General features: G+C 52.1%; 1 protein-coding gene across 1 annotated transcript in view; it reads left to right on the plus strand.

Moving 5' to 3' along the window:
* GALNT14 (polypeptide N-acetylgalactosaminyltransferase 14) overlaps window positions 1-24,041 on the plus strand; it is a 179,656-nt gene that overhangs the window by 124,889 nt on the left and 30,726 nt on the right. The window contains exons 3-6 of the mRNA XM_006767571.2: window positions 11,496-11,594; window positions 18,080-18,147; window positions 20,227-20,292; window positions 20,452-20,573. Of these exons, the coding sequence (XP_006767634.1) occupies window positions 11,496-11,594; window positions 18,080-18,147; window positions 20,227-20,292; window positions 20,452-20,573 (355 nt within the window). The remainder of the gene's footprint in view (window positions 1-11,495; window positions 11,595-18,079; window positions 18,148-20,226; window positions 20,293-20,451; window positions 20,574-24,041) is intronic.

Raw genomic sequence — 24,041 nt, forward strand, 5'->3', positions numbered from 1 at the left:
GCACTAGGCTAAACCTGGAAAGACTTGCGTTCTGTCTAGGATATCGCCTGACCCTTCAGCAATCTGCTGCCCCTTTCCTCCTGTAAGAAGAGAGAAGTAGCTCCGAGATGGTTATTAAGGTCACTTCCAGCTCTCCGCTGGTTGGAAATACTTCTGTCCAGGAGGACGTGTGCGAACTGACTTAGGAGCTGAATCCGATTGGAGGCTATTTCCAGATGCGTGACTCCCCCAGCTCAGCGCAGCTCCCCTCCCCCACGCCCTGGCTTAATATTTCCCTTCACACACCTCCCTGCCCCAACAGGACACAGGACCTGCCAAACCATTAGAGCTGCCCTTCGTCGCTGCCGCCGTGTCCACTCCTCCTGCAGCCTCCACTCGGCAGAGGTCAGCAGACCCCCTGGTGGCTTAAGATACAACTGTAAGCTGGTGTGACACGGTCTCTGCTTATCTGAAGGCCCCAGGATCTATTAAGCACAGAACAGCAGAGCTGTTTGCTCCTGGACTTGGCACATCACGTGGAGGGCAGCCTGCCTGCAAACTGGTGACCTGCCCACAGTTTTCACTTGGAATAAGGAGTTGGCACAGGCGGACTTTCCCCTTTAAAACCCAGCGCACTGCCATGTTCAGCTACCGTTTCCCCCAGGGCTCTAGGCAGCCCCTGGCTTGGTGTGATACCAAGGCCAGAGGGAAACTGAGCCGGAGTCCTCGGAATAAGAATAATCACACCTTATAATTATGTGAGATTTTACAAAACGCTCTCACATCCCCGGCTCACAGTGTCCTCAGTAGCTCTTGGGGTGAGGGGTCATCGCTGTTTCACAAGGAAGGAAACTGAGGCCCAGGCAAGGTAACTAGTTAGCAGGAGACCTAGCTGAGTGAGCTGGGGGGTAGCGCACCTCTTCCAGTTACTATCTGGTCTTTGTGTACGTAACTCAAACTCCCTGAGCCTCAGTTTCCTCAGGGGAATAATAATGGTACCAGGGTTGCTGTGAGGGGGCCCATCCACAGTCCATGTCAAAGGCTGACACAGTCTTTGTCCTTGGGTGACACTGGGTGACTGTGTTAGCCGTGGTGATGAGCAGTCAATGGGTGTTGTATTGGGATCAGCATTAGCACACAGGCCCTGCCATGTCTTCACAGCTCTGCAGCCGCGGGTAGAAGCAGATTGAGAGGCAGGGCGTAAGGGTGACAGCTCCAGAGGGGAAGGGGTGATGTGCATGAGTTTGGAGAGGTCCTGGTTAGCACCCAACACCACCGCCTCCCGCCCCCCGGAGGGTGGAGGGAACACGGCGGGCACAGAGCTTCCTGCCTCAGCCTCAGCCCCCTGCACCAACGCTTAACTTGTGCCTGAATGTCACACTTACTTTGAAAACTGGAAGGCAAAGTTAAGTGATGAGACAACTGCGATGCAGGCCTGGTGCAGTTCAGACTTTTAAGATGCTGGGGAAAGAAGCCAAGGCCAGCAGAGGGAGTGACGGAAGGGTGGGGGCCAGGAAACGCAGAATGTGTTTGATGGGAGATGAAAAGAGCAGAGAGGAGATGACAGCTGTGGGTGGGAGAAGCTGTGGCAGGGAGGCTGGCTGCTGTGAGACAGTGGGATGAAGCCATGCGATCGGCGGGGGCCTGAGGGCGGCTGCAAAGCTAACCGAAGGCTGTGTGATGTAGCGGGAGAAGGGCTCGCTGAGGGACCGGGGGAGCCACGGGTTCCAGCTGGGCTAACAAACGCCTCTGGTGGTTATCCTTGGTGTTTCTGATGTAACAAGAGGAAACTCGTATTTTTGATTGGAGGTTATTCAGACAGCTCTCACCCTCTGCCCTCGCCTGACCCTCACAACGACCTTGAAGCTAGCCAGAGCAGGCATTGCTCCATCCTCCTGCCTCCCCACTCCTCCCTGTCTCTCCTTGATTCATCAGACAGATACATGACTTATTCCTTCCTCGAGCCTCTCTGAGTCTGCCTGGACCGCCTCTCGAGACACCAACCACCCACGTTGCTCTCCCCTGCCTCATCTCAGAGCAAGCCCCGCCGTTCACCCTTTGACCCCAGCCCAAATCCTTGGAGTCCCATTCGTCTCTTACCTCATTCTGTTGAGTCGACCTCCTAGATAGCTCTTGACCCCTGACTTTGCTGCCATGCTCATCTGCTGTCCCCTCTCACCTGGGTGACTGCAGCAGCCCCCAGCTTCCCCCCTACTTGTCTCTGGCCCCTCACTAGCCCATCCTCCACACCTCGTCCTCCAGAGCTTTCCAAGGGCACACACACCACTCCTCATCCAAAACCTTCAGTGCCATCAGCTCACCCCTCCTCTGAAGGCATGTCCACCCCCGCCAGGCCCGGGGTTTGCAGCTGCCTGCCTGCCTGGCCCCGAGGGTTCACGCCTCCAGATCTTTGCTGCTCTGTCAGTGCAGGCCCTTATGCCTTTCGGGAATCCAGCTGGCAGGGTCTCCTCTCCAGGAAAGCCTCTTGTCTGCTCGGGCTAAGTACTGCACCTACTCGTCACTCCCATGCTCCCCTCTCAACAGCTCCGATAGCCCAAGTTGCAAGCATCCGTTTGCTCTCCCCTCTCCTTGGAGACCTTGAGCGACTTGGGCAGGGATGCTGATCTTTGTGTCTCCCTCCAGAGCCTCACACAGTGCCTGCACCCCGCCTCCTCCCCAGTGTCTGCTGAGTAAATATGGACTCAAACTACCTTCTGAAACATCAGGGTTCGGGAGGGCAGGCATGGAAACGAATTCTCAGAACAGAGTGGGGAATCTAATCACGGGAAATTTAAAACCGCATTCACTCAACTAAGAATTCTCTGTTAGCATATAAATCTAAGACCATAATCAGCCAGCTTTATTGAGCAAACTATCCCCCTGACGTGTGTTAGGCACCTTATATATGTTCTCTCAGTTAAGCCCCCCAATAACTTTGCTGTGATCCTGGTTTTAGAGATGAGGAAATTGACTCCAGTCAGCTGAGCAACTTGCCCAGAGGAACTCAAAGTTGAAAAGGGGCTCCTGCCCACCGGGAAGACAGCACAGCAATGCGGACAGGGGTGAGGCCCCAGGCAGCCCATGGGAAGTGCGGTGGGAGTAGCCGAACCTGGGTCAGACAGTGCACAACAGTTAGAATGAGGCAGCCTTAGGAAGGAAGCCGGTGGGACGGGAGGTAGGCGTGTGGAGGTTGTGGCCTGGGTTTGCGGGCGGAGGGAACTGTGGGGCAGGGCTGGGGGGTTAACCTGATGGTTGAGGCCTTGAAATGTGGGCACGGTTTAGCTTCAGGTAACCACTGAAGACAGAGTTGTGTGAAGAAGGGCAGTATGAAGCTTAATGTGGAAAATGGGGAGGAATGGGATGAAGGGCAGAGCCTGCAAGTGGAAGAACAGGCAGGAGGCTGTTACTGTCCGACAGGCCGAGGAAGAGAGACTACAAGGAAGTGATGGTGGCCGAATTTGGAGTAAATCTGACTCAGGGAGGGGTTGACTGACCAGAGGGGTAGGAAGGAGTGGGAAGCTTTTGCCCTTCCCACCCCAGACCTCCCAGAGGGGCGCACCCTTGTGATGTCCTGGAGAAGGAGACGCGGACACTTGCCCCGACCAGACCATTCCTGAGCTCACCGTGTTTGGTCGGTGACATCCCTGGAGTCACTAGGCTGCAAGGCTTATCTCAGCTGCTTCAGCCTGAGGACCTCTTCACCCACTAGACGAAAGGAGGGAGACTCTTCTCTAATTCTTCAGCGGGAAGGTCTGGAAAATATCAGGAACCAGCGCCGAGACTGTCAAGGGGAGCCATCATTCTTTAGCAGGTGACGGAGAGCCCAGGTTCGGGATTTCCATCTTTCCAGAACCTCCTCGCCTGAGGCCTTCAAGACCAAAGACGGAGAGAAAGGTCAGTAGAAATAAGGGTTTGCGAGCTGGTGAGTCGGATGACTGCCGGGGTCCTTCTCGTGGAACGTGTGAGAGCACAGGGCCGGGAGCCAGGCTCTGGCTTTGCCCCGAGGCTCTGCTGCCCACTGACCGTGACCTCCCAGTCTGCTCCAGAGAGGAGGCGTCGCAGCACCTACCGCAGAGAATGACTGTGCAGATTCACGGCCCTTGAAGAATGCCTGAGACACAGCGAGGGTTCAATAAATGTTATCTATTATTGCTACTGAGGAATGTGATTCAAGCAGGGCTAAAATAAGACTGGAAGGAGCCCTGGTCTCAGACACTGAGAAATCCTTTTTAGCAAACATCTCACAAATAGGTGAAATTGGCCCTCCTCCACGCTTGGGGCCCAGCTAGACTCAGCATTTGCCTTTTGAGCACACTCTGCCCTGCATGTGCCCACACATATGCACATGCGTGCACACAGCTGCCTTCTGGGTGGTGCTTGGTCGCACCTAACACAGGTCCTGGTGGCGTCCCCAGAGAAGCCTCTTTGCAGCCCCCCGAGGACAGCTCATCTTCCCAGAGAGAAGGCACTGCCGCCTCCACCATTTTCACCAAATGTCAGTGCCCCGCTCACCTCGAAGGGGCTGGTCAGCATAAGAGGCCAAAGTTAGTTGTCTGGAAAAACAAAGGGGCCCTGGTGCAGACTGGAGCAATGGTCATTTCTAGGAGGTCTCAGCTCAGCCACAGGTGTCTGCGTTCTGCAAGTCAGGAGAGAGCCCAGATGGCACATGACAACATGGGCAGGAGGAGAGCCTGAAAAGATATCGGACCAGAGAGTAGAAAACCAGACTGGCTCATTAGCATCAAGGACAGAGTTGGAGCTGCCAGAACAAGGAGTGGAGATGGCGGGTCTTCTGGGCTCAGCATCCATGCTGTCTGCAGGGGTGGCCAGACAGGCTCATCATTAGTGGAACAAACCCTAGATGCCATTTGGTGAGTTAGTACTGATGTGACGCAGGGAGTTGGAGGTGAGGGAAAGACTATGACGGACGTTTTCTTAAAGTTACATTTTACAATTTAAAGGGTTTTAAATTATTCTGAGATTGCGGCCTTTTCTGGTATTTAAATACCCTTTCTTTTATGAAATAATGATAGTAGATGATGGGGTTTCTATAATATATTAGAGGCAAGATGCATGAAATTCATGCAAGGGGCACAGCCCTCGTAGCCCCAGCTTTGTCTGGTCAGTCTAATTAGCATATTAGACTTTTATTATTATAGTTTCTTTCCTGCAGAGTGAAATGTTGCAAGCAATGGTCTCTATAATTTAAAATATATATATTTTTATTGATTTCAGAGAGGAAGGAAGCGGGAAAGAGAGAGAAACATCAATGATGAGAGAGAAACATGGATCGGCTGTCTTCTGTACACCACCACTGGGGATCGAGCCCACAACCTGGGCATATGCCCTGACCAGGAATTGAACCATGACCTCCTGGCTCATAGGTTGATGCTCAACCACTGAGCCACACTGGCTGGGCTAATTTTTAAATTTTATTTTACTTATATGAAAGAACCCAACATCTGGGAACCAATATCTGACAACTAATGCTGAACTTTTAAATTGTATTATATATAAGCTAAGGTTCAGGAATGACTGAGGGCAACAGCGCCCGATAGAAATTGATGGGAGCCTCACATTTAATCTAAATTTTTTTTCTGGTAGTCACATTGTTAAAAGAAAAAGAAATCAGTGAAATTAATTTTCATAATATATTTTATTTAACTCAATGTACCTAAATAGTATCATTTCAACATATAAGCAATGTAAAAAAAAAGTTTCTGAGATATTTTACATTCTCTTTTTGTACAGTCTTTGAAATCTTCTGTGTATTTGATACTTACAATGTATCTCCATTTCAACTCATCTCAAGTGCTCAGTAACCACATGTAGCTAGTGGCTCTGGATTGGACAGAGCGGGTCTGGGAGAAGAGAGTGATGAGCCTATCAGATAGGATTCAGTCTCTCTTGTCTTACTCAAGGAAGTCTCCTTTATCATCCTGAGGACTTCGGTATATGACAGGAACAGCCTGGCTTTTTTTTTTTTTTGTATCCTGCATGCACCCCGACCAGGGCCTGGGATGGGGAGGAATCTGCAACTGAGGTATATGTCCATGACTGGAATCTAACCCGGGACCCTTTGGTCTGCAAACCGACGCTCTATCTACTGAGCCAAACTGGCTAAGGCACATCCTGGCTTTTCAAACACGGCTGAGTATTCCCAGTGCAATAGAGAATGGGTCAGAGCTCTTCAGAGGCACCGTGTGACTCCCAGATGTCTGCCCCAGCAGCCTTAGCCCAGGCTCCCTGTTCTTGCCACGGTGGCTTCATACTCCAACTTCAGTTTTCGTGACTTATTTGGTCTTTTACTCCGACCTTGGTGTCCCACTCGGCTCACAGCTCTGCAGCTAAGTGGAGCTGGTGTCACCCATAACTTAGCAAGATCCATTTCCCCCGGTGGCTTTGTCCCCATGGAAGCCTCAGCTGCTTCCTCCCCCCTCATTCTGTAGACATTTATTGTATGTCTGCTGTGTTTAGTCGCTCTGCTAGGTTACTAACTGAGGTTACAGCTGCAAATAAGTCCTTGTCTCCATTGCAGCTAACAGTCAGCAGAGGAGAGAGAAAAGTACATTGACAAGACTTGGCAATAACTTTCAGTGATGAGGTGGGTACAGGGTCCTGGGGGAGCCCATTGGAAAAACCTTAGAAGGTCAAGCACTGCTTCCCAGGGGAAATAACTTCCCAGCCAGGATTAGAAGAGGAGAAAATAGCCCAGCCTTGGGAGAGAGGAGAGTGCATTTCAGACACATGGGAGGGAAGCGGCTCCTTCCTAGGCCCAGAGGGAGAAAGCAGGTCAGGCACAACCTGGCTAGAACGTAGAGAATGTGAAGAAAGGAGTCAGAAGTGGTGCCAGGTCCCTGGGATGGTAAGCTGTGATTAGGAGCTTCAACTTTATTTTGTGAGAAATTTGGACAGCCCTGGCCGGGTAGCTCAATTGGTTAGAGCATCATCCCGGTGCACCAAGGTTGCAGGTTTGATCCCTGGTCAGGGCACATACAAGAATCAACCAATGAATGCATAAATAAGTGGAACAACAAATCAATGTTTCTCTCTCTCAAATCAATTAAAAAAATTAAAAAAAAACCCACAGAAATTTGGACGGTGTTGAAAGATGATAAAGATGTGCAGTTTGAAAAGATCATTCTAGCTGCAGGGTCCAAGATAGATCGGAAGGGGATAAAGCCAGCTAGAAGTTGCTGCAGTAATCCATGAAGACATGATGGGAATGTGGAGCAACATCAGGTCTGGAGATGAAGATGGATGATCGACAGGCCCTACCATTACCTTGGAGGCCACCAGGAGTCAATGAAGGGCCCTTTGGGGACTCTGAGAGCCTGTGTCGGGGGAGTCATGATGCAGTTGCATAGCTCTTCTATCAGGTACCCAAGAGAATTTCCCTTTGGGGTGTGAGAAACCTGGTAGACTTGTTTTTTGTTTTGTTTTGTTTAGTCGCTAAGAGTGCCTGCATTCATTGTCTACTGCTGCATAACAAATTACCCCAAAACTTAATGGCTTACACTGATGACGATGTTTACCATCTCACAGTTTCTGTGGGTCAGGAATTTGGGAATGGCTCAGGTAGGTCCTTTCTTCAGGGGCTCTCACAGGCACAATGAAGGTGCAGGCATCACAGGGCATGGCCGGCCCTCTTCCAGGCACCCTCAGGGGGTTGTTGGCAGGATTCAGTTCCTCACAGGCTGTTGGCCAAAGCCCACACCCAGGTCCTTGCTATGTGGGGTTCCCCAGAATGGCAGCTTGCTTCACCAAAGCATGCACGCCAAAGAGACGGAAGTCACAGTCTTTTGTAACCTAATCGCAAAAGTGATACCCCATTACTTTAGCTGTATCCTGTTCCTTGGAAGCAAGTGGCCAGGTTCAGCTCACACTTATTGGGAGGAGATCACACAAGGAGGTGGGGATTGGGGGCCACCAGATGTCCATCATGGTGCCCAATCAACTTCTATGAGGTCACTTCCCTGCCCTGCCCCACTTAAACCCTCCCAGTATCCTGGAATTTAATAACATGCTCGGCAATTCAAAACGTGGCAAGTGTCGGGGAATAGCAGATCTCACTATTATTTTAAGTGTTTTTTTATGGGCTGCAGGATTTCTGTAACACGAAGGAAGGGTGGCTATTAAAGCAGGAAACTGGGGCAGTGTATGTTTATGAGGACGAACAAATTAATCTGCATGTGAAATCCCAGGGAAATTGACATGAAATAAAAATTTTATGCTTTACAGTGTATCAGTGTTGCCCATGAAATGAGATTAAAGGGAATTTCTGGTGTTACAGTCGTCATACATTCTGGACGGTTTGTGTTTTACCCTTCTAAAGAGTTGAGCTGGAACCTAGAGGCCAGTCTCAGATGCAGCATTTTATAGCTTGAGGTCGTCTCCCTTTCCCTTCCTCCCCCCAAATAGCTAAGAGCAGGCTTCCTTACAGAATGAGCTGGGAATGCATTAGGTGTTCTCAGCTCTAAAAACTAAATCGATTCTAAATGCTGGCAGTGTGTTCACTGTTCCTGTCCTCGGGCGACTGGCATTCTGGGAAGGTCCCTGGGCCAGGAGCCTTCCCTTCTCATCCTTTCTTCCTCACACACATCAGTTTTGGTGGCAGGAGAAGTGAGGGGAGGAAGGAGGGAGGATGTACCCTGCTACCTGCATCTGGGAATCCACAGATTGCTGCTTCTTAGGGGACAGACAGTGTTCTCCCGGGAAACCACCCCACTTTGTGTCACGTGTCTGTATTCCCCTTGGCCTTTGTGGCCGTAGAGCTCAGGAAATGGGACACACGGGAAGAGACGCCTTGGTCTCGCCTGCCTGGGTCTCAGCTCAGAGTGAGCACTGCAGCTCCAGGAGTCAGAGGGACCAACCACAGCTTTCTGTTTAGGAGCAGCCCCTGGAAAGGGGCCTCGTGGAAATCACATCTCCACTCACCTGTTCTGGCTCCAGCTGGGCAGTAAGTTGGGGCCCCTGTTAGCATGTCCCTGTGGCCGCTCGGCCAGAGGTTTCCCGTCAGGGATGGCATCCTGTCCCTCCCTTCTGGGCAGGTCACTGCAACCGCTGGATTCCAGAGTGTAGTAGCAACTGCTCTTGGGGTGGTGATTTGAGTGTGGGCACAGGGGTGCTCGTGGTGTGCAGAGCACAGAGTGGGCCTGAGGAACAGCTGGGTGCTGGGACCTGTGCTGGCACGCCGATGCTGTAGCCTGGTGATAGGACGTCCAGCAACTGGGGTCACTAGCTGCAGAGAGTGACCACTTCCCTTTGCCTCAGTGTCCTCATGAGTGACCCCATTGAACAGCCCCCCCCTCGTTGGGCTGTTGGGAGCCTTCAGAGGTGCTCACTACAGTGCCTGGCAGTGGGGGTCACTGGGAATAGTTTTAAAGCATTCCCTGAGGTGGGTATTTTCACCCTTACAAACCAGGAGGCTAAGGCTTAGGGAAGTCAAGTCGCTGCCAGGCTCCCAGGGAGGAAGATTTGGCCCCATGTGCCCCACCACAGGCCTGCTGGGTTTCATTACCCCATGTGGCATGACCTTTCCCCTTTATGTGGCTGCCCTCAGCCTCCCCTCTGGGATGCCCGAAACCCTTCCAAACCCTTTGTCTTCTCAGACTCGGGGCCGTTGTCAGATCTGGAGGAGCCAGAACGGCTTTGCTTTGCGTGCATATCTGTAATAATAAAAGCATAATATGCTAATTAGACTGGATGTCCTTCCGATGACCTTCTGGACAAAGCTGGGGTTGTGAGGATAGCCTGGGTGCCAGAGGGAAGCCGGTGCCGGCAGCGGAAGGAAGGAAGGCCTACTCTTGCACGAATCTCATGCATTGGGACTCTAGTTTTAATAATAATAATCAAGCTCTCCCCTGCTTCACAGTTACTGAGGCTGCCTCCCCACCACTCCCTCCGGATTTTGTGCTCCAGAATAAAATCCCAAACATTTATACTTTATGACCACATCTCCTCTTCCCTAAGGGCAGCGTGCTGTAGGAGGGAGACTTTGTCCGGGAGCCAGAGGACCCCGGTCCTTGCCCCAGCAGGCACCCTACAGGCCACCAGGGGCCCCTGCTGCCCATTGAGAAAGTGGGGGTGGTGATCCTCATAACACTGTTTACAGGCTGCTGTCAGTTTAATGAGCTTGTGCAGCAAAAGGAAAGGCATGTACATAGCTTTATATTTCTGTGTAACTGACAGTGATCCTCACTAAGTGAGTTTCTGACATGCCCGGATTGGCACGTGTGCAGGGGTGGGGGTAGGGGAGCAGCGATTGGCTGGTGGAGAGATGGGGAGAGACAAAAGAGGGAGAAGTTCCAACCCCAGGCCAGGTGTGAGCATCTCGGACCCCCCTCTGGGAAGCAACCTCTGCCAATAAGTGGCATTGAACACTCAAGAAGTTGGTGGTTCAGGAAGCATTTTGAGACCCAGCTGAACTTAGGAAAATGAAGAGTCTTCAGAGACTCTTTCTTTAAAGAAAAAAAGAAGCCACTGGTGGAAAATTGGCTGGGATGGGTGTGTATTATTCAGGAGCTTCTGTGGCAATCGGGACGGCAGCCTGGAGCTGGCACCTGTCTCTCAACACAGCGGTGGTCCTGCCCTTCCTCCTCGGTCCACCCCCACGCCTATCCTTTCTGCTCACTGGCTCTCCTCTCCAGCGAAACCCCCGAGTCCTTAATAAATTATAAACATGCTTTCTGGTCCGTCTGCCGGCGCCAGATCTCAGTGTTGGCAGCCTTTCTCATTCCCCTCGTGTCCCTAATAGATCTCGCTGTTTGATTAATCTTTTAGATTGCTCTCACAGAGAGCCGCCTCTCCTCACTGCGTCAGATTGTAAGAATTTTTCTCAGCCCTTGGCTTTGTTGCTGCCTGTGTCCTGTGCTCATCTGTAGGCAGGGCTGTGGCCCTTCTGGGCCTCAGAGGGGAGGTGGCTGGTGCACAGGGCTCAGGCAGGTGCGCCCCACCCAGCACCAGCCCCTCCAGCTCTGTGCCTTAACCAGGGTGAGCTCACAGTGGGACACTAGGGACACTCGCCAGGTGAGAGGTCACAGGGCCTGGGTTCAGCTCATCGCAGACGCTCTGCTGGTGAGTGACCTTGAGCAAGATTGTGAGCCTCAGTTGTTCTTATCTGTGGAGTAAAAGCTCTCAGAGGCTGTCATGACATCAGATGCAATAAAGGCTGGAGCCGTGAGCAGGGACAGGAAGCAGATAGTGCAAAGTCCCAGGAGCAAGATGTCTGTGCCTCTGGGTACTAACTGGGGCGTGGGAGAAATCCCACATTTATGTTCTGAATCTCAGCTTAATTTGACTCCAAGCCCAGGTTCCCCAAGGTGGTAGGAAATTGAGCTTCAGTCATTTTCAGAGCTTCCCTGCCCCTGGTCGGGCTGAGTGAGGCCCTGGGGTCTTGCCCCATTCGACGCCAGGCATCTGTCCATGCTGGTGACCACCACGATGCCCGTGGTTCCAGCCCCTGCCATCTGCTTTGCCCCCAAAGGTCTTAGCTGTCTCCTGTCTTTCTTCCCCAGATGCACGCTGCTGATGTACTGCAGGGACCTGCCTCCCACCAGCATCATCATCACCTTCCACAACGAGGCCCGCTCCACCCTGCTCAGGACCATCCGCAGGTAGGACAGACAGTCTTCCAGGTCGCTCAGCCCACCTGAGCCAGCACTTGGTGAGGGCTCGTTTGCTTGCTAAAAAAACAATTCTAACCACCCGCCAGGCACTGTTCAACACACTCCAGGTGCATCTACTCAGTCACTCCTCATAGCTCCCAATCCACAGGGGAAAGATGGAGGCCTGAGGTGTTGAGTAACTTGCAGAAGGTCACTGAGAGTCATGGAGGGCCTGGTACAGCCCTGCCCTTGGCTACTGTGTTGACCGCCTCTAGAATATGAGTTCTAAGTTCACGGCTGCTGAAGGAGCTGAAACCTGAGAGGCTGAGTATGTACCCGCCCCCAGCATCAGGCCAGGATTAGAACTGGGGTCTGCCAAGTGCTGCCTATCCCAGCACCTGCCTCTCCACACCCTCCCACACCGGACAGGGCCGATGGTGCAAACCAGAGCAGCCCGACGGTAATGGCTAACATTTGCTTTCTCAGCCACCACTGTTTCAGCCCTGTTCCCTCTTGGGCCTCTCCATCCACCCTCAGGGCCTCGTCTGGGCACTGCTGTTGCTCTAATAGGTAGGGCCTTGCTGTGTGGCCTGTGACCTGCATGCATGTTTGATATGCAGAAGGTCTAGCGTCTGCCCCCTGCCGAATACTCCTTAAAACACAGACAGGCCCCAGAGACCTGGCCGGGAATTTTTTGCCAGGTTCTTAGGAGGTCCTGGTTGTTTTGACTCCCCTTCTCTGTGCCTAAGAAGGAGACAACCAAGCACAGCAAAGTCTCTTGTCATTTCAGTCAACAAGCCACACCTTCTCTCTCTCCTTGACCCACTGCATGGCTGTTGGCAGGTGGGGAAGCATCCAATGGCAGGAGGGAGTCAGCAATAGGGTCCCCCTGATGGCGGGCACCAAGTCTTCTGTGACACCTGTCACTCATGATGAGTGTCCACTGTGCAGGGTCAGTGTATCCCTTAGAAGGGTAGGGAGGGACCTGCCCAAACACACAGGCTTCAGTCCTGCGTTCCCCTCTGTCCACAGGGGCAGCTCTGTCTGCTGCCCAGATGTCCTGGTGACTGGCTGGCTGGGTCCTTCCACCAGCTGCTTGCCCTGTCTGCCCTGGCTTCTGCGTCCACCCCACAGGCCACCTGATTTGAATTATATTTCCAACAAGACTTCAGCTTTTGACAAAAAAAATGCACCGATCACTGCCACGTGTCACCTCGAGTCTCACGGTTGACTAATAACTTACCTTTCAGACTTGCAAGCAGTGTGGGGTGGGTATGTAGGGGGGTCGGGGGCGAGGGGTGGTCCCATTTGCCCGGGTCTGTTCTGGTGAATGGAGAACAGAGGTTTGGGGCCTTGCAGGCAGAGCAGCACACGGCAGCAGAGGTACTGGTTCCCACATGCCAGCCACAGCCCCCCACACACGGCTGTGTCTGGGCATGTCCACTGGATATTTCCATGAAGACACTGTAGCATCTGAGCGAAGCTCCTTCCCAGGATGGCCCTTCCTCCTTCAAGGAGTCTTCTGATTGTCACACCTCTGTCCTCAACACACATACTTGTATGCACACACTCACACACATACACTCACATACACTCACTCACGCACTCTCTCACTCACACACGCACGCTCGCACCATTAGGGGACTGCGATCTGGGCCAGCCCTTGATCAATGTTAGCCATCCCTCTATCTGCACACCTAGTGAGCACTCAAAAGACAAGAGGCTGAGGGGTTCTTAAAGGACACCACACTTAGAGCCTAGGACCTGGGGTCAAGTTTCTACCCAGCCACTTCCTAGCCTTGTGACCGTGAGCAGGTCAGGAACCAGATCGGTAAAGGTGGTGATAAAAGTGTATTCGGTGTCTCAAGTTCTGTCACATTCCCCACAATAAACCTTCCTCTTGGGGATGTCTCGGGAACATTTTGGGGGTGTTATAACATGGAGGCCGCAGGCCCCCCAAGCTCCCCTATTTATGTTCTTGGGAGCACTTCAGCTGCTGCCCTCAGACTCAGCCCCTTTCGTTCTAAGACATATTTCTCCTCTTCCAGCTGCTCCTTCACCTCTTCATTATAGTAATAACGATACTTTATAATAACATTAGCATGTTAAATGTACACTGAGCTTAAAGTCTACAGAGCGCCTCACTTCAGTTGGGGCCCCAGCCTGGAGGTCTGTCTCCAACGTCCTGGTGCCCTGTGCCCTGGGAGGGGACTTGGGGCCATCAACATAGTTTTCAGAGGGTAGCCATGAGGTGCCAGACCACACCCGATGCTGGGCACTCTGCGGAGAGCCGTGGGCCTGTGTGCTGCCTCTCAGACTTCCGATGTAAGCCGGGCCCTGGCTCAGGCCCCAGTGTAATGCACACAAACAGCAGATTGGGGGCCTGAAAGCTTCTCGTGAACAGACGTGTGTTTACGTCAGCAGCAGGCTGGATGGAAGTGGGTTTTAGGGAGGGAGGCAAGGAAGATTATTTCTAGAAGCTTCCATGGCCAGGTATCACTCACTGCCTTGGGATTCTGAACCTCCTCCCACTACTGAGAAGGGACTGACTGAGAATCACTTCCCATCACTTCACAAGAGATGAAAGGGTCTTCTCTAAGGCACCTTTCATCTTTAATGTTCTAGAATTCTGATGGCTTTGCTGCCAGGCCCTCAGAAAGGAAAGAGGCTCGAGGAACTGTGCGGGGGGGTGGGGACGGGAGGGGGGACACTATTCCTTTCCTTCCTCCTCCCAGCACTGGGCCCGGTCTTTGCCTCTCTGCTCACGCCGGCCCAAGCTCTCTGGCCTGAGCTCCTGAGTTAGCTGGAGGGCGAGGGGCTGGGAAGACCCATATGGGACCTTCAGAGCCAAGTAGAAGCGTGATGGGGTGGGCAGTGGGGGGGAGGGAGAGAATCACAGCCTAGGTGAGTGAGGGGACTTTTCTCGCCTAAGGAAAGTTTATCTTTGGTGTTGCAGCAGGTCCCTGTGTATATGTGAAACCCAGCGTTGTCCCCTTCCTTGGGGGTCTCCTTTGGCTCTACACACACATGGGGCTCTGGGGCCCACACAATTGATACTTCATATCTCGAGTCTCTCACTGTAGCTTCTTTGTAAAGTCCTAGATTTAGAGGAGCAATTTCTCAGGTTAAGGTGGTTAAGAAATCGGACTCTGGGGCCAGATTTGGCTGCTCTGCCCTTGCCAGCTACGTGACCCTGGGCCAGCTCCTTCACCTCTCTGCCTCAGTTTCCTTTTCTGCAAAACAAGGACTCCTGGTAATAACTACTGTGCATGATTGTGGAGGAGAGTAAATGAGCGCAGGCAGGTAAAGACCTTGAAACAATACCTGGTTCCAGTTGAGCCTGTACAACTGGAATGCACCAGGTGATGCAGGTGACAACAGGTGATGCACCCCCAGTGGGTAGGCAGCAGTGCGGAGGGCTTGTTAAAATATGGTTTCTTGGACCCCATCTCCCGGTATTCTAGCTCATGAGCCTGGAGTGGGGCCCCCAGGTGACGCTGATGCTACTGGCTCTGGGATCACACTTTGAGACCAATGTCGTGACTATCAACACTCAGATTGCAAGAGCAGCGGCTGTGCACCAAGCACAGTGCTAAGCACCTTTCATGCAGCTGAGGGAGTGGGGGTGCTGCGGGCTCAGTACTAACCGGAGCTCCCCAACTGGTGAATGGAGGCTGGACAGGTTCAGGGCCTCAACCCACGCCAGTCTGCTCCAGAACAAGTCAACTTCCCAGCCAGCCGTAGGTCTTCATTCAGCTGGTATTTATGGAGCGTTTGATAAACCCTGCCTGCATAGAGACCGTGGAGTTCACAAAGCAATTTCAAATACATTTCCTCATTTCATACGCACAAAAGCCTGTGAAGTAGGTCAAGTATTAATATCGCCTGCCCTTACAAGGAAAATGTAATTACAGATGGAAAGGAAGGCGGCCTGGCGTCTTGTTCAGGATTGCACAGCTAGTCGGCGGTGGAGGCCTCCTGGCCTCCCACGCTGCCCACACCGCCATGCCCACCTCCTCTCGGGGTGCCCACGTGGGCTCCACGGTTAGGGCAGCAGGCAGAAAGCAGAAAGTGTAGACGCTGCCTGCACAGTGTCCTGGGGCGGGGATGTGAGGTGTGTACAGGAGACTCGGGTATAGCAGAATTCCCAGGCACGCCGTGACCTGGATATGCCAGGGAGGTAAGCCCTCACTGCCGTGCTGAGGCTGTGGAAGGAGAGGGCCTGGAACAGCTCCGGGGCACAGAAGCAGGGGAAAACATGGCTTTGGCATGGAGGGTGCTGATGAGGCGAGCTGGCCAGAGAAGTGATGAGAGCAAAGGGGTCAGGGGTGTGGGCATGGGGATGGACTGTGTGGAAGGGACGGCCCCCTGGGCTACCCTGGACCTTTCTCCTCCACTGGCCATCCTGGAGCCCAGAGCACCCGCCCAGCCCAGCCCAGCGCCACTTTCAGGAAGCCCCCCACCATCACTCCAATTGCTGTGATCAGAGGAGCAAAAACAAGCCAGGTGTTACCAGGAAATGGTCTAATTAGCACTTACTGCTGATGATTTCTTTCTTTCTTTTTTTTTCTTGTTTAAACCCTGGGCATTTTTTATTCGCTAATCATCTCTCAGTTCAACCAGCACAGAGCCACACGCGATTTACCTTTTGATGTTCGCAGAAGAGAACTCTTGAATTTCAAAGAGCCGGCAGGGATTTGGGGAATCGCATGCAGAAGCTGCTGCCATAATCAAACCTCATTAGAGGGTATTCTTCAGGCAGGTTTTCCCTTTCTCGCTGCCTCCCTCCCTCCCCCACCCCCCTCCCTGATTAGCCACTGTTTGTTGAGTTTGCCTGTGTTTTCTCTCCAAAGATCACGGTGAGGTGGTGAGGGTCTCCTCCCGCCACCTGCTGGCCTTCCTGGTTCCCACCTCCCACCCGAGGGCTCCAGGCCTGGTGTTGGGGCTCCTCTGTCTGCCTGACACCCGTTGCCATGGTGAGAGTTAAGGCTTCATGAATAAAGGTAGCTCGAGGCAAGGATCTGCCCCGAGCCTTCTTAGAAATGTGGTTCACCAGAACCAGGGCTGAGAGGAGGGACATGCGCAGCGCCTTGGCCCATCTGATTCCCCTCCCCAACACATGGATGGCTCCAGGCGTTCTATGGTGGATGGTGCTGCCCAGGAGAATTTCTGAGGAGCCATGTGGTTTGGGGTGCTCAGGAGAAGTGGGATCCAGCCTGACACCCAGAGTGAACTCCAAAACCCAGCCTTGCGCTGGGGATATAGAGCCACAGCACAGGAGGGTAAATTAAGTCAATTCAAAAAATCCTGATGATACACAAAATAATAATAATTGCTACCAAGTTTCATCATTTATTGCCAGACACCCTGCTAAATGCTTTAGATACATTTCCTCCTTTAGCTCTCCCAACAGCCCTGTGAAGTGGCTACTACTACATTTATCCCCATTTACAGATGGAGTACTTTACTGCACAGAACAGTCAAGTAACTCACCCAAGATCGCACAGCTTGTAGTAAGTAGCTGCTAGACCACAAGCTTCTGGAAGGCAGAGCTTATGTCTCTTTTGTTCTTCATCACACACCCAGTGCCAAGCACTTAGTAGGTGCGCACTAAATGTCCCTGGAGGGGGTGGTAATGGGCCAAGGTGCTGTGCTGGACTCTGGCAATGAAGAGGTAACCTGACAAGGATATGACCTGTCCCTGAGGATATGACCAGGTCCAGCAAAACCAACCCCCAGTCAGGCAGCAGTGAAAGCCGCGGGAAGCTTCAGATACAACTGCTGAGGAATCCCAGAGGAGGAAGCAATTAATTCTCACTAAGTGGCTGGGAAAGCTATTAGAGAGGAAGTGACATTTGAACTGGTCTCCTGGCAGAGGATGGTGATTCCAGCCGTGGCTGCAGTAGGGGGACAGGCTCTGCGTTACTGGGCGTGAGCAGGCTGGAAACGGGGGCTGGCTCCAGGCTGTGACAGGCGGCCTTGAAGAGCATGCTGAGGGTTTGGGGTGTAGATGGTGGGGAGCCACAAAGGAGGGGTTGTCAGATTATTTGTCTGCATCAGCAAAGACAATCGCACGACCAGAAAGCTTGCTCTGGAGGCCCCAGGAGGATGGCCTGGGCAGGTCAAGGCTACCGTAATAAACTGTACAAGAGGTCGGAGCAGGTGTAAGAGGTGACAGTGATGCAAGTCACATTTGCAAGTCGAACCAGCCCATCTTTCTTGGTCACTGGTTTGGTGTGGGGGTTCAGGGAGGGGGCGTTGAGGATGACTCCTGCATTTGCCTTGGTGCCAGGTGAGTGGTGGTGGCATTCACTCACTAAGACAGAGCAGAGTTCTCTGCCAGTGGTCACGGGGGAGCCAGGGGCCTGGACAAGCCCTTTAGCTGCTCTTTGAGTTTTTCTTTCTCAAATGCAATGGTATATATTTTAAACTCAATTTAATGCACATATTTGCCATTAGACGTCATAATGATCTTCCCTCTTCCCATCTCTCAGTGTGTTAAACCGCACCCCTATGAATCTGATCAAGGAAATCATATTAGTGGATGACTTCAGCAATGACCGTAAGTAGCATCGCTCCCTTGCTCTGTAGACACAAATGTCTGTCCCAGCCCCTCAGTACCAGGCAGGGGCGAGCCCAGGGTTCTCGGGTGATGCAGGAAAGCCTAGGTTTATAGCAGGAGTGGAGCCTTTGAGTGTCCAAGCAGGGCTCAAGAAGGAGATACGCCCTACCTTTGTAAAACAGCGTCTTGGGTTCTCTGCTATGAGCCTGTGAGGGCGTAAGCAGGTACATTTAGTAGATTCTTGCCTGGGTTGGTGTGTATGCATATGTGCACACCTGGATGTACACACAAGCGTGTGTGTCACTGCTCCTTAACCTACATTCCTGGACGTAGGAATTCGACCTTCAAAGGATTGACCCTGGTGCTCAGAGCCCAGAAGCAAATATATCACCAGATTCCTGTGTGGGATGCGTGATCAACTGCTAGCCTGCACCGAGGAGACCACACCCTCTCCCTTTCATTCCTATAGGAGGATCGGGTAGGCTCTGTCTTTGGCAACCCCTGGTGGGACATCCCATCAGCTGGCCACAACACAGTGAGCACCTGCCTTCCAACCCTGCAACCTACTAGTCATCGCTGTTTCCTAGTCATCCTGTCAAAGAACCTGGGCCCCACCCAAATTCATACTCCAAGTCTACTGTCCCCAAGAAAAGCTTGATACCTGTGTGCTCAGGGACAGTCATTATAGAAACATCGTTAGGCTTCAAGTATTAATAGTGCCGATACCTCTTCTGAGAGCCATGGGTACAGTTCCAGGCAGTCAACCACACCCAGGCAGGCCCGCCCCTCCCCACTGATGAACCAGGGGAAGCAGACAAGGGCCACTGGGGGCAACTCCAAGTCCAAGAGGGTGGAGCCTGTCCCCACCAGAGCTGAAGCTGGATGCTGGAATAGGAGGCATTGCTATCCTGGGATCTGCTGTAGGAAGGCTAGAAACCCACATCTGTGACAGAGCCTCGGAACCTTGGAAATGATACATAAGTGGGCTGTGCACCTGGTCCACAGGGACTCGCATGCTGCAACTCAGGGATCTGATCTCCTTTCCCTAGTGAAGAAGGGGTTGGAGGTGGGGAGGCACTCGTCCTGCTGGGAGGCAGCCTGGCACTGAGGCTGCAGAAGGGAATGCTGCTAGATCCACTTAGAGGCAGAATAGTCTGGTGATTAGAGCGTGGACTCTGGAGCCAGACTGCCTGGCTTCAAATCCTAGACCTGTCACTCACTCTTACTAGGGAGGTACCTTGGGCAGATTATTAACCTCGATGTGTCTCCGTTTCCTTGACTATAAAATGGAGATAACAATAGATGTGGTTTATATAAGAATTTAAATGTAAACACCTTCAAAGGGCTTAGAACGGCACCTGGCCCCAAGAAAGCGTGTGTGAGTCTTTGCTGTCACTCAGTCGAGTCCGAGCCAAGCAGAGAGGCTAAGGTTGGTAAACCAATGAAGCAAAGCCAAACGGGTGGGAACACGATATAGAGTTCAGAACCAAAGGATGGCGAGCCTACAGAATTCTGGGCAGCAGGCAAGCTAGAGGATGACCCTAGGCAAATGCCTGAGATGGGCTCCCTTGCCCATCCTGGCCCCTTTTCCTGTGTGATGGAAAGTTGGACCAGCTCTGTGTGATGGAAGACCGTGTGGATGGAACCCTTAACAAATAGGGTCTCTTGTATTGAGAGTCCTTGGTCTGAAAGGAAACTCCAAAATTCATCCCATTCCATCTCTGGCCGCCCAACAGTGTTTTCCAGACCCTGCTGAAATGAACTCCTGCTTTGAGTGATGTGGAGGAGAGGAGCAATGTCCCCAGGCGACCGTGCCGGAACTCCCATCTGCAAGTGTTTTCTAACAAGTGTGCAGGTGCCACTGTGTGACTGACCTGCTCCACAGAGGCCGCCTTGAGCCACTCTGCATGGACCGGGCCCCGTCATATATCGATAGCCATGGTCGGTGCCCCTGCTGAAGGTCCCAGGAACCCTGGAGTCAGGGCGGGGCTCTGCAGTTGGTAGTGGGCACCGCCTCACCTATTCTTCAGGCCCACCTCCATCCCGGTGCTCACTTCACATAACCTGTTGTCTTTGCAGCTGGTGACTGCGAAGAGCTCATCAAGCTGCCCAAGGTGAAATGCCTACGCAATGACCAGCGGGAAGGTGGGTCTGTGCAGCTGGCGGGATCTGGGGATGTGAGCGGGGGTGGGGAGGTTGGTATTAGGTGTGTGCATGTTTTGGGGGTGTTCTGTGTATGGGGAGAATGCCAAGTGGTTCCTCCGTGGCCCTGCTGGCACCCACTTGCCTTTTGTCCCCTCTCAGGTCTGGTCCGGTCCCGGATCCGAGGCGCTGATGTTGCCCAGGGCACCACTCTGACTTTCCTCGACAGCCACTGTGAGGTGAACAGGGACTGGCTCCAGCCACTGCTGCACAGGGTCAAAGAAGTGAGTGAGGCCGACCGAGGGGCACAGGGATCCCCGTGTCCTCATCTTCTCCAGGCTCAGTCCTTCCCATGTGCCCACAGTCCCTCTGGGAGGTGGATGGGGAAACTGAGGTAGAGCAGTGCCCAGGGTCACACAGCAAGGCCCAGGGCCTATTCTTTGTCACAAGGTCACCCATAGTAGGTTTGCAGGCAGGACTGCCCCAGCTGGTGCATGTCACACACAGCTTCCGGGGCTAGAGAGCTAACTGCCTAAAGTAATTTCACCCAGACAGTAGAAGGTTCCAGAAAGGGAGCCCTGATGAGAGCCTTTGTGAAAAGGGGGCAGTGGAATTAACCAGGCCTCATATCCCAGTCTGTGGGTCTTGCCTCCATCCACGTCACCCTCACCCAGTGGCCACGGTAAGTGGACTACATTCTGAGACCTGAATTCCTTGCCTCTGTCTGTCCTTAAATTACTCTAGAATTTTGTATTCTGTCTCTCTCCATGTCTCAGTTATTCTTCTTCTTAAAAGTGAAAAACATTTAGGAATTTTTCCAACAATGTATCGCCCCATCCTGGTGTGTAGAAGGCACTGCGTGCTGTGGCTGCCAGTGTTGGTGATTAGCATCAGGGCAGTTCATTTTCTCCAGGTTATTGGTCCTACAGCTGCTCTGTGAAATAGGAGGTTGGGTGTTTTTTACATACCCATTTCACAGATAAGGACACTGATATGCCCTAGCTGGTCCAGCTAGTCCCAGAACCCTCCGTGTGGCCTGTGTTCATTTCCTTCCCGTTCTTCCCACTTTCTTATTATCTTCAACTGCTACCTGCAACATGATGGTGTTGGGAGGGTGAAAGGATTGGGAAGTGTAAACTGCTCAAAGGGTAGGAAATCCTTACCAGTTACTTCCTTCCCATGAGAGAAGCTCGGTGGGTTTATAAAGTTCTCACACGTGGGCCTAGATGTTAAAACACATCCCGTGACCACTTTCCTGAGGTTGGGAGGGCTCGTACAGTGAGTGCTGTTTAGAAAAATCCCCTCTCCCCTCTTTTCAACTTTATTTTGGCGAAGAGGTCTTGACTGACAAATAGTAGGTTATGAATGGACCAAGGGGTTTGCCTGGCTCTGGAGGCCCTTCGCCACATCACTGCCTCCCCCTGGGCTCAGCCTGCAGGTACAGTGCTGCCTCCACAGTCACACCAGCCGCTCCTTCTCTCTGAACCTGCCCCCAGGTCCTGCAGCTCCATCTCTGACCATGTCCTTCTTGTCGCTGGGCGCCCTTCTCTCCTCTCTGCAAACCCCTTACTCTTCAGGGCCTTGCCCTTATCACCCCTCCTCTAGAGGGCCTCGTCTGACCACCTGGCCAGCTGGGATTCCTCCAGGCAAGAATTGTCCACTTGGCCCTACAGTCTGCTTTCTGGGCTTAGTTCTCTGTCTCCCCTATTTATTGAGCACCTATTCTGGGTTGAGTTGCAATGGAAAGAGACCCCTCCCCCCATCTGAGGCACAAGCCCTTAGATCAGTGGTTCTCAACCTTCTGGCCCTTTAAATACAGTTCCTCATGTTGTGAACCAACCATAAAATTATTTTCGTTGCTACTTCATATCTGTAATGTTGCCACTGTTGTGAATCGTAATGTAAATCTCTGCTATGCAGGATGGTCTTAGGCGACCCCTGTGAAAGCGTCGTTCGACCGCCAAAGGGGTCGCGACCCACAGGTTGAGAACCGCTGCTTTAGATCCTCAACCCAGAAGTGCTCTGAACCTTGTGTTTAGGTTTTATGGAGGCTTCATTACACAGCGTGCTTGATTAAATCATTGGCCTCGGATTCTGAACTCAACCTCCAGTGTCTGTCCCCTCCCTGAGGTGGGGTTGGGGGAGCTTGGAGGGAGAGGTGAGGGGGGCAGAGCCCTCTAATCACCAGCCCCCCATCCTCCATAATTAGCATTAGCTCAGGTATGGTGAGAGGGGCTGATGCACAAAAGATGCTCTTCTCACCCCTTCGCTCAGGAAGTTACAAGGGTGTTAGTAGCTCTGTTGGATGACCCAGGAACAAAGGCCGAATATATGTATTTCTTCCTGTATCACATCGTCACAGTATAGACCACACTTTGTTTACCCATTCATCCGCTGGTGGGCATTTGCGCTGTTCCCCACTTTGCACTGTTGTGACTAGTGCTGCTGCAAACATTGGTACAAGTTTTTGGCTGAGTGTCTGCTTCCAATTCTTTGGGGGTGTCTACCAAGGAGTGGAATTGCTGGGTCATGCAGTGACTTCGTGTTTGACCTGTAGGATACCCCAGGCTGACCTGTCCCTGCAGGATGTGTTTAGGGGACTTTGCTTTCCTGAGACTTCATTCCCAGGGTCTGAGTCCATCTCGGAAGCCCTCTCTGGAAAATGCTCTCATTTATGCACCACTGGCCACCTTACCTGTAGGCAGAGGAAGCCTTCAGCTCCTCCTTCCTGCCTGTGAGTGTTGCTGCCACCTACGGCTCCTCCTCCTGCGAGTCATTTGGCCCCACATTGAGCTCAGCCTCCCAGGCTAAGACCCTGGTCCCCACCCCTGTCTGACCGAAAGCTTTGGTAGCAGAGGGCTGGTTAGACAAACTGGACGGTGGTCCTTGCTCTGTCCCTGCAGAGCTTGCCACCAGACCCTGACTCTTGCTGACTGAATGGTTCCACCGAGTCATCCCTTGCAGGACAGGGAGTGGGGGTGAGTGTCAGCCTGCATTTCCACGTGCCTTTGTGTCTTGTCTCAGAGTAAAAGGTGATTTGATCTTGTGAGTGGAAGTGGAAGTTTTAAGCCGTAATTGGGTTTGGGATTTTCAAAAGTAGAGATAAGAAAGAGGCTGGCTTGAGCTGTCAAGCTGTCCTGGGCTGGTGTTTTCCACATGGAAAATCTCCATTTCCCTTCTCTCCCCTTCAATTACATGATGCTTGAAACAAGCACCAAGTTGGTGTGTTTTTTTAAAAAAAACATAGGCTTCTTTTTTCCCCTCCTTCCTTATCTACATATATTTTTACTAAAAAAAAAGATTTTTAAGAAATTTCAATCCTATAACATTTGGTGAGTTGATATAAATAATGGCTTACATATGCTTCAAAGCCCTTTTGCATGCTCTCCCTAATTATTCGCTCCAGAAGCCCTGTAGGGAAGGCAGGACAGTTTTGCAAATACTGATTTGTCCTCGCTTCATAGACGAAGAAACAGACTTCCTCGGTGTGAGCTGATTTGCTGAAGGTCATATGTATTTTTAGGTGGCAGAACCCAAATAGGAGCCCGGGTCTCCTGTCACAGCATCACCTCTTTGAGCAGCGGTTCTCAACCTGTGGGTCGCAACCCCTTTGGGAGTCGAACAACCCTTTCACAGGGGTCGCCTAAGACCATCAGAAAACACATATATAATTACATATTGTTTTTGTGATTAATCACTATACTTTAATTATGTTCAATTTGTAACAATGAAATTGGGGGTCACCACAAAAT

Source organism: Myotis davidii, unplaced genomic scaffold (assembly GCF_000327345.1).
Source record: "Myotis davidii unplaced genomic scaffold, ASM32734v1 scaffold238, whole genome shotgun sequence".
Lineage (NCBI taxonomy): Eukaryota > Metazoa > Chordata > Mammalia > Chiroptera > Vespertilionidae > Myotis > Myotis davidii.